Source organism: Aulonocara stuartgranti (genome assembly GCF_965226115.1).
Source record: "Aulonocara stuartgranti genome assembly, chromosome: 19".
Taxonomy (NCBI): domain Eukaryota; kingdom Metazoa; phylum Chordata; class Actinopteri; order Cichliformes; family Cichlidae; genus Aulonocara; species Aulonocara stuartgranti.
This window is the reverse complement of record NC_138955.1, coordinates 24,219,226-24,231,761: the sequence shown is the minus strand read 5'-3', so window position 1 is coordinate 24,231,761 and position 12,536 is coordinate 24,219,226. Positions and strand designations below refer to the sequence as shown.

At 39.9% G+C, this 12,536-nt stretch overlaps 1 protein-coding gene across 1 annotated transcript; it reads right to left on the bottom strand.

Moving 5' to 3' along the window:
• Positions 1-632: 632 nt before the first annotated feature.
• On the bottom strand, positions 633-12,470 carry LOC309695564 (protein LBH). The gene is made up of 4 exons (XM_082516292.1): positions 12,239-12,470; positions 4,776-4,854; positions 2,707-2,881; positions 633-1,685 (listed from the first exon to the last, which is right to left on the bottom strand). Exons 2-4 carry the CDS (start codon positions 4,851-4,853, stop codon positions 1,618-1,620), a joined length of 321 nt encoding a protein of 106 aa, XP_082372418.1. The 5' UTR covers position 4,854; positions 12,239-12,470; the 3' UTR covers positions 633-1,617.
• Between the last annotated feature and the right edge of the window lie 66 nt (positions 12,471-12,536).

The following is a 12,536-nucleotide window of genomic DNA, read 5'->3' as shown; positions in this document are numbered from 1 at the left end:
ATGAGTATGACCAAAAATGTATTCTTGTAACAATGTATCCAGTGTAAGTCTGCACTATTAATAGTGTACTTCCTAGGGCTGCTCAACCAACAAAAAACTTCAATTCTATAAAACAACTGTATCCCCTTAAGTGGGATTTAGTTGAACTTTAAGTATTGCCAGTTCTAAATAAAAACAGCGAGCATAAAGTGGAAATAGGAAGAGGTAATGGGTATACAGTCATCTGATAGGGAGTTGGGCCCAGACTCACAGGTGTTTTTGACTGTAAACCATGTTACAAGAGCATCTGCCAGCTTGCAGTCTCCACTAATGTAGTGGGGAAAATCCAGACAGCAAGAGTCCAAGGAGCAGCAATTCGCTCGTTTTGGGAGACCTGCATCATATCCACACAGAGAGATGGAGAGTTGAATCTGACAACCAATTATATCTGTTGAAACCTTTTGTGCTTTTTCCTCCTTCTACTTTCCTCTTTCCATCAATTTAACTTTGAGCTGAGAGACTTTGTGCAGGGATGCAAAAGGTCATCTAGATCTATCAAAAACATCTTACATTTCAAAAATGCATAAATATTTTTGAGAAAGTAACGTAAACTTCACTTTCCCCATAAGCAGTAAAACCACTGGGACCACAAATTAAAGAACATTTCAAAAGGTTTATTACTTGTGCAATAATTTAGGCTTCCAGTATTTTTAAAAAATATGCCTGTGACAAGCAACACACATCTAAAATACACTGGTTCTTTTTACTTCTGTAGTCTGTAACAAAATGGACTGCCTTTGATTTCTTGGGACCATATTGCTCCAATATCTTAAATAAAACAACAGTTACATTCCCTTTAAAACTAAGAAGACAGTGATTACATACTTTAATATTTTAATGAATATTGTAACATCTAATAAAGCAATGGATCTGTTGTGAAATTCTCAAATACTCAAAGCTAATATTACAAAGTTAATAGTGAGACCAAGATCACCCAAACTACAGCAGTCGGCACCGAACAAACAGTGATGTAATCTGCACCTAAATGTAAATACAGTAGCTACCTTTATTAGTAGTAGTATGGCACACATGAGCTAAATACTTAATACAGCATTTAGAAACATCTGTCCAGATCACATGTGCAGATGATTCCGTGGGCATCTGGATGGTGAGGGCTTGGAGCCAGAGAGAGGAAATTTGTTAACTTAATTCAAAATCTATATTTACAAAGCTGGAAATGTCAAAACAGTCATTTTAGACCTGGGAATTCTCAAATTAAAACCTATTGCCAAAACTTTTTTTTCTTGAAAAATGCTTCAACATGCCATCTTTGTCCCCATAAATCTTAGTTTACACATGTCAAAACAAGCTCCATCATTACAGATGTAATGGAAAGATACAGATTTGGGGAAAAACAAAAAAACAAAAAAGCGCCTTCGGCGTCTTTATTCTTAAGGTGCTGAAGTAACTGGCTCCAAGCCCGTGAGCTGGGGTTTGGGAATCTGTTTTCTACCCTTCCTACTCTGTCTCTCTGATCTTTCTATCCGCACATTGCACTCCTCTATCTGACTCGTTTTCATTCATTCCAAGTCTGGATACACTCATAGTAACAGTTTATATCACAGGAAGCGAGTTTGTTCAGTTGGAGTCCTGCATTTCCACTCCTGAAGCTTCTTCAGCTCCACCTTCACTGGACTGCTCCTCATCTGGAAAAAAAGACACATAGAGGATTTTTCATCAGTTTTTCTAACAGGCTACTTTCATTTCTGTGTTTCTGTGCATTTGAAGCTAAAGGTTTAAGATAGAATTAGATGAGAGGATTACTATCGCTATGGTGCGCTCGCCAGCAGCCTGGAACACATGTAGTCTTGTCATCGCCATGAGGTTTAATGCTGCTCTTCTGCTTTCATTTTACAACATCAAGTGCTACTGACAAGAGGTAACCAACCAGAGGTAGGTCCATACTCAGTGGCATAAACTGAGGTAAAAAACTATCCCTTCAAATGACTCGCTGTAAGTGGAAAAAATGTGCTGTTATCCTGAATTGTATGACTTCGTGCTTTGTCCAGGAGCCAGCTGATAAGACAGAGTCGATAACGGCATTCGTTTTTCACCTCACTGATGCATATAATCACGATATTATGGTGGCGCATATCACTGCATGTCTGCTCTTGAGTGTTTCCTCATTTTTGTTCTGCTCATGAAGTAGGAATGACTGCAAAGTGTACACTTAGCATAAAGAACCAATGACAGGAAGCCATTACAGGAAGTAACCTTTTATAGTGATGCTATAAGCAACTGATGTTCATTTCTTAAGGCAAGTCAGGGGAAACTATGCAAATAACTCACATGTCTCAGCTGCTTGTAGGGCTATATGCCCTTCAGTGCTATATATAAGTTGAAGAATCTTTAACTTATATATATTTGGTGTATTTGTACTTTTGGCACCTCAGTAAGGTGTAAAAATACTGCTGTCACACTATGATTGACCTGAGTAGGATATTAAATGACAACTTTCATTTTGACTTGGAGTCATTTCAATTTGTTGTAGTGGTACTTTTCTTTAAGTGAAGTTTCAGTATATGTACACTTTTGCCAACAGCCAAATACCTTCTGGTCTTCTAATTACGTGCATGTGACTTTTATTTACACAACTTCTTATCAGACCACTTCGAATCTAACTGTGCCAAAAAGCCAAGGCAATGTTAGTTTCTCTTTCCTTTTCACCTTCAGTTTGCTCATCCGTACGCTTTCTCTCAGTCTGGGCGTCTGCAGAGCTCGGATCATCCGGGGGCCAGCGGAGTTCTCCACTCTCCACCTCACTTCCGTCTGTTGGCTCCACGACTATAGAGGGAAGCCTCTTGGACAACTTTGGATACCTTTCATGGGTATCTGGGAAGATCTGTTTAAAGTTTATGTAAGGTTAAAACGAGGGCTTCATATTTGTGGGGATGAAAAGGTCACTGTGGGTACCACATGTGAAAGAACAATAATGCGGTAAAAATTGGATTAAAAAAACAGAAACTGTCTGCATCAGATGGAAGATTTGAGACAGACTTCGTGTGAAGTCTTTGCATGACACTCAGTTGAAGTTTCATAGGTACATGCTTGGATTTAACATAAAAAACATGATGAATGGTAAATGGTAGATGAAGGTCAGTCTGCTCTGACTGGTCGTCTGGCTTAGAGAAAACAAGGAATTGGTTACCTGGTAACGCCAATGCACGAATAGAAAAGCAACCCTGTAACATTGTAACACTGGTTCTTCTAAAGAGCCAGCAGGTCTTTGAGGTTTTCTTCCACTTGCAATGCAAAACTGCCAAAACTGCAGTTTCTCAAATGCCACTGAACAGCTGTTAGTCTATTCAAGTGTTGGCCTTCAGTCATTCAGATACAGGCTATTTTTTACATAAATGTGTCATGGCTGTATTTTACTTGATCTACTCTTGATACTTTAATCCTATACTTAGAGAGTTCTTAGGAAATGCATCAGACAAAATTATTAAGCTATAACTTATAAACTGTTTAGTTTATTTTTAACCACAACTAGCACAGCAGATATCTTCTGCCAAAAAAATTGTTGTTTCTTTTTTTATTTCAAAAGGCTTCAAAGACAGTCAGTCTTCTAGCGATCTGGGCAATTTATAGAAATTCAGAAAGAATGCAACATGTGCAGTTGCAATCCTGTTTGCACCTAACCACCTAACCTCAAACTTAACAGCGTTCATTCAGGCTTGTGTTGTGCGGAAAGTGAAGGATTAATGTTTGCAGGTCCAGAATGGAAAGCTGACCAGGGTGCTCATCCACACGTGAACTCGACACATTCATCATCAGATTAACGGAGATGTCTGAAACGGGTTTACAGCTAATCTCCCCCCTTTCTGACAACTAAATGCATTTAAATGATATTAAGGCCTAAAGTGATGAATAATTAGGGGTATGGATGTTGTTTTTTCTTGTTCAGTTGAGTTTTGCTAAAAGTCTAAAGAGTTGATAATTTTAAACATGCTTTATTTATCCATTGTCAGCATGCCGTTTAATATTGCTCTAGCTAGCTAACACAGCTAGTTAGCTAGTGCTGGCCTTAAATGACAACTTCTCAGGTCTAACCTCTCCTATGACTTAACTTAAAAATAAAAAGATCAAAAAGAAAAACATCTACATACAAAAACAACGTGGTTCCAAAATGGTCAACAAACCAAAAGGTGACGTCTTGATGACAGCGTCTGAACTTGAAACAAAAAAGGTGGCGCCTCTTTTTTTTTTAAATTTTATTTCCAGTGGAATAAATTAGCCATTCTCTAGGTATTTGAAAGGGTGTAATGTTCATATTTAGTGTGTAACTTCTTCGTGGGACTTCATGTATTACTTTTCAGATATTTCAATGTGGATCAAACAAACATTGTTATTAGCTATGCTGCTAATATGGCTAGTAATTTAAATAACACAGGGAGGAGCTAATAACATGTATTCACTGACTCAGCCATAAATCTAACCACAAGTAATAGTTAATGAAACACATTATGACAAAATATGTTATTTAAACTGTTGATATTATACAGTCAATAATTTAGCTGTCCATTTGTTGGATACGCCATTTACCATTTGTTCAAAGCAGCACTGAGTCCAGCTAATGACCTTTGTCATATCAACCAGCATTTTATGGTTGCTCATCACTTCTGTGACTCACCGCTGTATGCTTTCTGCTTTCTGCTTTCTGCTTTCTGCTCAAATGAAACGAGACTGGTTTGAAATTGTCTAATTGCACATATTCGCACACACAAAGCAAAGGATACTGTGGCCTGATCTCCTCCTGCTCCTCCCCCGCTGAAGTCCTCTGTCCCCGGCTCCAGAGAGTTCATCACCTCAGTCATCCTGGAGAAAATCACAAGTCAATAAACTGTCTTCCCTTTGTTTCTCTGCTCTTTCCTTCCTTTTTTTGTCTTAAGCTGGGTTATGTGACACACTGTCTGTTCAAGGTTCTCTGATTTTACTTGCACCCTCTGCGTTAAAACGGCATTTTTCACGATAGTTACTTATGTCGAATTTTAGCTTAGGAGATTATTTATAGGACTAATAGGACTAACAGTGTTTCTGGTAATACAGAAGTTTGTTCTAGGTTGATTCGCCCCTATTTCTGGCACTAACTGGCTAACAGTAATGGGCAATTAGTGTTAATGGTCACAAACACTAAAAAAAAGTCAGGCAGTGGTGATTAACAAATGCTCAACAATGAAGGCTGACAGCAACGGCTGACTAGCAACTCGATGTGTAACATGTATAACACTATCCAATACAGTCTGATGTACTTTCCGTACTTCTGGTAAACTAGGACCAACATGTTTTATTTCTAAAACAACGGCTATGGAGGTTTCATGTAGCGTTTTCAGTGGCATTTCGTCACGCATGCAAATGACTTCCTCAGTTTCAACTGACTGCAGCTTTCTCCAGCTTTATAAACAGTACATTTGAATAATGACCAAAACTAGCATCATTCCCTAACCACAATTCACTGATTAATACTTCAAGTTCACCAGGAACTTGACTTAGTATATATGAAGGAGGATAAGAAAATAAAAGGTTAGCTTTCTTAGACTGTGAAGTTCCCATCACTATTGCAGGATATTTGAAAGTTGATGTGTGCCGTGAACGAATGTAACTGTATTAGGAGTTAGGGTTTGACTCTCGTAATCCACCGAAGAGCAAACTGGGTTTCATCAGGACACAACAAAACAGAGCAAACACCATCGCCACACAAACGGAAGCCAAGGAAGCGAAAGAGCATCATATCAAAAAGGCCCTTTGTAAATGTGGGTATCCCAGCTGGGTAGTCGTCAAAGCTGGCAAGGCACCTAAAGAATGTTCCAGGCAAGCCAGAAGAGAACAAGGACAACTGTTGCCACCTAAACAAAAGCCTTTAGTGACCACTTATGAGTCAGGCATATTAGAAAAGCTGAGATGCACTTTTTTCAATACAACGCATCTCTGTGGCTTTCTAACCCTAAAACAGAAACACCAAAAATATGTGCACCCCAAGGATTGGGTTCCCGGGGTACAAACAGTAATATAATGTATGCTGTCAAGTGCTAGGGGGATTGGAGGATTAAACAAACTCTGGCTAAGCAGATGGCACAACACAGAAGAGATACCTTGTCAGGCAACGACTCTATTTATACCTAAAGACCAGTTCCCAGTTCGAGCAGAAGGTCAAGGGATCCATTCATGTGAAAAGGGAAAGATCGTCTCTGAACAGAGCCGGGAACCTAAGGATACATCTTTTACCGTCTTACAGTGCTGTGACTGCAGCCATTCCCTGACTCTCTTTGAATGGCACTAATGGCCATTAATCTATAGTCATGACAATTTTTATATAACTGATCAAGTCACTGACGTCACAGCCCATCATGCTAGTTTTGGTCATTATGCAAATTTACTGCTGATAAGGTGGGTAAAGGTGCAGTCAGCTAAGTATGAAGAAGTCACTTGGATGAGTGAGGAAATGTTTCTCGACTAGATGAACAAAGTTACATTTCTGGGTCAGTTAATAATTGTTTCCCCTCCCAGATATTCTACAATCAGCTCTTAGTGGTATTATTGCAAAGTGCAGGTGTTTAGGAACCTCAGCGACTCATGTCAGACCATGTAAAGTCACAGAGGTGCTTAATATGTAACAGTTGCCAACACTCTGTCATCTCAACACTCGAAGGCTGACAGCACTTCAGAGTATTCCAAACCTCCTCTGACATTAACATCAGCACAAAAACTGTGTGCTGGGAGCTTCATGACATGGGTTTCCATCACTGTGCAGCTCTTGTAAGTTTAATATGTAGGTGGCCAAGTACTTTTATCTATATAGTGTGTCTAATTAAATTTGATTAACACTAGGACACCAGGTGTAGGAGTAACTTGTAATATAAGTATGATGATAAAATTGTAATATGCTCCCCATAATAACATGGTACAGCTATTCTGCTTCAATTAATAGAACACAAGATAAACATCTATTATTTAAAAACAATAAATAATGTGTTTAAGTGAAGGAAAAGGTAGCTCTGAAAAGCAGGTGTTTAATATTTATCCAGTGTACTTTACCAGTTCATTAAACTAGCTCTCTCCCCTAACCCTGAGGTGAGTTTCTTTTTCTTCACTGTCATGGAGTCAAGGAGTAATAACTCTGATAAGCCAGGTTTGTTTAGAGTATACCTGTTTTTATACTTGCAATATTGCAAGTATTAGTAACTCTACTGCAAGAAACTACCCAATATATTCCATTATAAATATTTTGGCCTACCAATACTTCACAACTGTTGGGCCAAAAACACTACGAGTGAAAGTTCTGCTACAGTGGCATAGTTTGAATGTAAGCCTTATGATTCAGCGGTGTAAACTATTTCAAGATAGCACAGTTAGTTCCTTATTTTGTAAGAGGGGTGTAAAATAAGTATTTTCTTCCCCTGCAAGGGTTCAACAAAAAAATGACTTCCCATCTCGTCGTCTTCTCAATAAAACGTTAGGATGTTAGGAGGTTAACGACGGCTTCAGCAGAACCTTTTGGAGGTATGGTCCAAAAACAGGAGAAATGAAGACTGATGTTTAGTATTCACCACACACCGCTTCAACACTACTACTTATAACTGCATCAACCAGCTACCAACATGTTTTCATGTGTTCAGTTCTTTCTTACCAGAATATGATGCTCTCTTTGTTTTAATGGCCCCATTTAGAACAGAACAGATGGCAAAGCAGGTTAGGCTACCTTGAAAAGTCAATAACATAAGAGTGCGCAGTGTCACCTGGTTACTGAGTCAGATCCACCCCTCGCTCAATACTTCTAGTTTCAAAACACCAGGATGGCAAAGGCCACAGCAAAATTGGTGCTTTGAGTGCAGTGAGCATGAACCAAACCAGAAAAGCTGTAGCCAGACGAGCAATGAGCTAAAACTTACAATCAAGCTCCGAAAGCTGGAATTTGATACTTATACATATGTTATATCTGGTTTAACCGCTGTTATGAGCAGCAGACCACAATGCAAAATTATACCACCCTTCACCTCTGCCGCATCTATGATTTTGTTAAGTTGAAACACCTGATTACAGACTATAATGCAAGCCTGATTCTGTTTTTATGGAGATATTAAGACATCACTCCTTATCCATTTAATAACATCCAAGTACAGCGTTCTGGTTGGTGGTGAAGGGCAGACTTTACGTGTGATAAGTTATCAGAAACACCACTTTCCATACAATCAGACCGGCAGTTCCTGTTGCCATGGGGACGAGCGATTGAGATTTTATTCCTCTGATTGTCTGAGTAGTGCACTTTGCACACAAGGCTGAGGGCTGATTTGGGGGTATTCATGTGTGCCGTTATGCAGCAATTACCACCATCAGGACGGGGTTGTGCAGTTTGTGAGACTTCTCTGTTAAACCTGGAATTGCTGCTGCCCTTCATCATCGTTTCCGTGAAGAGACAATGCAGCCTTTATTCCTCCTCTGAGGCTCCTATTGTTCCTCTGGAGGGAATCTGTGCGGTCACTCCAGTCAGTCTTATGTTAAAAAACCAAAAAAAAAAAAGCTGTGTTGCTCTCTAGGTATCAACTGGAGAGGCCTGTGGAGCTCTGCGCATGATTTCAGTCTGATCTTGTTTCGAGAAGTGCACTCACTCTGCAGGGATGTGAAGCGTAACAGACACAAGAATTTAAATGTTGCTGCCAGGCGTGACGCTTCAGTCATGCCTTTTTTTTGGTAGCGGAATAATTATTTCTTATTTGAGTCATTAGGTCTGAACAGGATTATCCATGTGTTAATGTCTTTGTTCACAGGAAGCTACCTCACTTCTGCCTCAGCAGAGACATGAACTGTTAAGATGCTTTTCAATTTATGCAACAAAAGAAAAAAACAAGTATTAAGAAACAATTAGGGCTAAAATTAAAGTTTATTTCTAAATATTTGATGTGATTTACATTATTTAAATACAAGAAAGTTTTAATCTATAAAATTAAGCAGTATTAATATGTTCTGATTTTACTGCCTCTGTTGGAGATGGAGCTGCAGTGATATGTTGCCTTACTAATAAACAGAAATATAAGAAAAACTTTTGATTATGCAAAAAAGTCACTATTATCACGAGTCAAGCAAAAAATCTATTTAGTGCATTTCCTCATCATAGATGACAGTAAATCTAAATGTTTCTGGATAGCTGGTTAGACTGTTTAAATGAAAGAATTAAGGTATTTTTTTACTATTACGTCATTACTGGAAATAATAATTGTCTTGAGTGGGGTGCAAGTTTAATTCTTGCCACAAAAATCATAAAGGTCTAAGATTTATCCAGATCATTTACTTAAAGGAATTAGTCCAGAATTTCCTAGGTGTAGAAAAATCTTTTACCAGCTCTTTATCTTCTGTAGGATATTAAAGGTTGATGGGAATTTGCCTAACCAGTCTACATGCACATTGTGGACTTGGAGAGCGAATTCTCCTGGGGATCCTGTGGGGCTACTTTGGAAGGATGGGGTATCTGACCCATTGTTACAGCCCATTAGGTTGCTGTACAACCACAGTGAGAGTTTGGTCCATATTGGCAACAACAGTTCAGGATCATTCTTGTTTGTGTTGGACTCCTCCAGAGCTGCCCTTTGTCACTGATTCTGTTCATAATGTTTATAGACAAAGTTTCTAGGCCATGTAAGAGAGGGTCTCCCCTTTGGTGGTTGCAGGATCTCTTTTCTACTTTTTGCAGATGATGTGACTCTGTTGCCTTTATCAGTTGGCAACTTCCACCTCACACTGGTGTAGTTTGCTGCAACAGGAATAAGAATTAGCACTTCAGAGTCTGAAGCCATGAATTTTAGTAGGAAAAGGGTGGACCATCCACTCTGGGTCAAGAATAAGTTGCTACCCCAGGTGGGTCTTGTTCATGAGTGTCATTGTGCCATGTCTCAATCAATGTAGGTGATGGACCGCTTCGTTGTGGTGAAGTGAGAGCTTAGCGTGAAAAGAAAGTTCGATTTACCAGTCGATCTACGTTCCTACTCTCAACTACGGTCAAGAGCTCTGGGTCGTGACTCAAAGAATGAAACTGTAGATACAAGTGCATACAAGTGGAACAGTTTCCTCCGAAAGCTGGCTAGGCTATCCTTTAGCGATAGGGTGAGGAGTTCATTCTGAAGGGACTCAAGAGTAGAGATGCTACTGTTCCACATCAAAAGGAGCCAGTTGAGGTGGGTTAGCACATCTGACTAGGATGCCTCTTGGATGCCTCCTACACAAGGTGTTCCAGCATGACCTCTCCAGGAAGAGGCTCCAGGGCAGACCTAGGGACACACTGAAGATTTTATACCCCTTGGTTGGCTTGGGAACATCTCAGTGACTTCCTCTGCATGAGCTGGAGGAGGTGACTGGTGAGAGGGAGGTCAGGGTTTCTCTCCTTAGACTCCTGCCCCCTCATCCCAGACTCAGATGAGCAGCAGAAAATAGATGAATGGATGGATTTAGAAAAATCTGGATTTGCAAAGTCACTACCAGCTATTGCAATTCTGTCAAGTAAAAATGGCACCATTCTGCAGGTGGCATCAACAGTATCATTACTACATGATGGTTGTGTACTTCCACCAAAAAGTCAAGATGCAGTTTTCATCTGTCTCTGTTCAGAATTGACCTTTGACCTTTTGGATGTAAAATGTCACTTTGTTTTACACTCTCAGTCAGTCAGTGTGAAATTTCGTTGCTGTTACTTATATGAAAAATATATTTTGTAAGGTTAAAAAAAACCTCTGACCACCAAATTTTCATCAGGTAAGTGCACATAGGGGTGGTCGCAAATAAAGATTCCTTTATGGCTTTCAAGACAAAAAATGGGAAAAGATGGATGGATACAGGTATGGATGGATGACAACCCCATTACATAATGACTATTGCCACAATTGTTACCAGTGCACATGAATACAACCGTAAAAGAAATGTAAAGCAACAGACTGCATTAAAAAAAGGATAATTTTGTAATTTTCCCCAAGTCTCGCGTTTGTTCTCAGTTTCAGGATTTTTTACTATTCTCTACTAATAATGGCTCAATCTCCTACCGGCTGGCTCTACCTCACCGTCACCACATTGGGTAGGATGCTGCATTTCATGTAGCAGTTATGTAGATTTCGTCACTTGGAAGGCTCAGTGAGCCTCTACTCCAGAAAGAAATCCTCTTCATTAGCGTTAAAATAACAGAATAAGGTTTGGAGCCTGATGTTCCCACCTCCTAGTATATTTTAAATGCCTGATTTCAATGTGGACTAGACCCAACATCTTAAGAAAGACAAGAGCCACTGTCTCCTGTTTTATCATTTCCATTTACGTTTTGGGTGAAACGGATACGTCTGATGTCAGGGATAAAAATTCCTCTCGCTCATGTCCATCAGTAGATTCATCGTGGTGAAGACTGTCCAAACTGTCTTTTCCCAGAGGCTGTTCAGCAGCAGTCACTTGAACTCCACAATTTCATTTTTGCAGATATAAAGGTGTATTAAGGTGGAATGGCTTCTCCGCGCTCTCCTCTCTCATCGCGCCAGCTTCACTTCAAACACCTTTTCCATTTCTGCTATTAAATCAGAGCCAGAAGCAGCAGCACCTCCTCAAATGCAGGTTTGCTGCAGAAATCCAGCAAGTTTTCACAACCCAAGGAAAGAGGAAAAATCCAACCCGCGGTCAAAAATAGTGATGCTCTCTCTCTCTCTCTCTCTCTCTCATACAGCTTACTAAAAACACTCCACTGCTCAGTTTCAGTTGGAAATCAATGTGATTTCTCCAGTGTTTGCTGCCCTAATTCACATTTCCTGTTCTAGTTTTTAAGGCGCACTCAGCTGATGCTTTAATTATTGTTATTAATATTATTATTATTATTATTATTATCATTTAAATAAAACTGGTATTTAAAATATACACATTGTGCTGTATTGGAGCAGAGGTTCATCTGCATGATATACAACAGGTAGGTAGTAGATTTACACGATTAAAACAGCTCGTCCTACACGGAAACGGGCTGATTTGCGCTTTTCTGCCCGCAACCCCAAACTCCAGTTCAGAAAGTCTCTGCAAAACAGGTTTTGTGATTTTCCTAAACCTCCGAGGTGCACTTTAGATTAGTTACATAAACAGTAATTTAGTTACTTTTAGGAAAAGTGAATTAAGCTACTTCTAGTAAGGAAATAAAGAATGAATGGGGCTTAACGCGTCCAAGTTGGCTAAAATGCGGATGAAAGCTTCGTACCTGTCTGCAGGCTGATCCAGTGTCTCAGAGCAGGAGGCTCTCCGTCCTCAGCTGCCTCATCACACTGATATTGCTCCTGATGCTGCTGCTGATGATGATGATGGTGATGGTGATGATGATGATGACGATGATGATGCTGACTGTTGTGGGCGACAGGCGGAGGGGCACGCAAGGCTCTGTGGTAAAGTTACCACTCGCAGTCAAGTGTTCAGAGCCTGCGCATTGAAGCGGAGCTAGTGCTGCCTTCAAAGCCTGTCGGGAAAAGGCGGGCTATCGAGAGAATCTCGTTCAAGACTGT

Bases quoted from the DNA above. Each gene is read 5' to 3' on its own strand.
- LOC309695564 (XM_082516292.1), bottom strand. From the start codon at position 4,853: ATGACTGAGGTGATGAACTCTCTGGAGCCGGGGACAGAGGACTTCAGC. The intron at 2,882-4,775 runs GTATCCTTTGCT...AACTTTAAACAG, and splicing joins CAGGAGGAGATCAGGCCACA to ATCTTCCCAGATACCCATGA. The intron at 1,686-2,706 runs GTGAAAAGGAAA...CTTTTTTTCCAG, and splicing joins TACGGATGAGCAAACTGAAG to ATGAGGAGCAGTCCAGTGAA.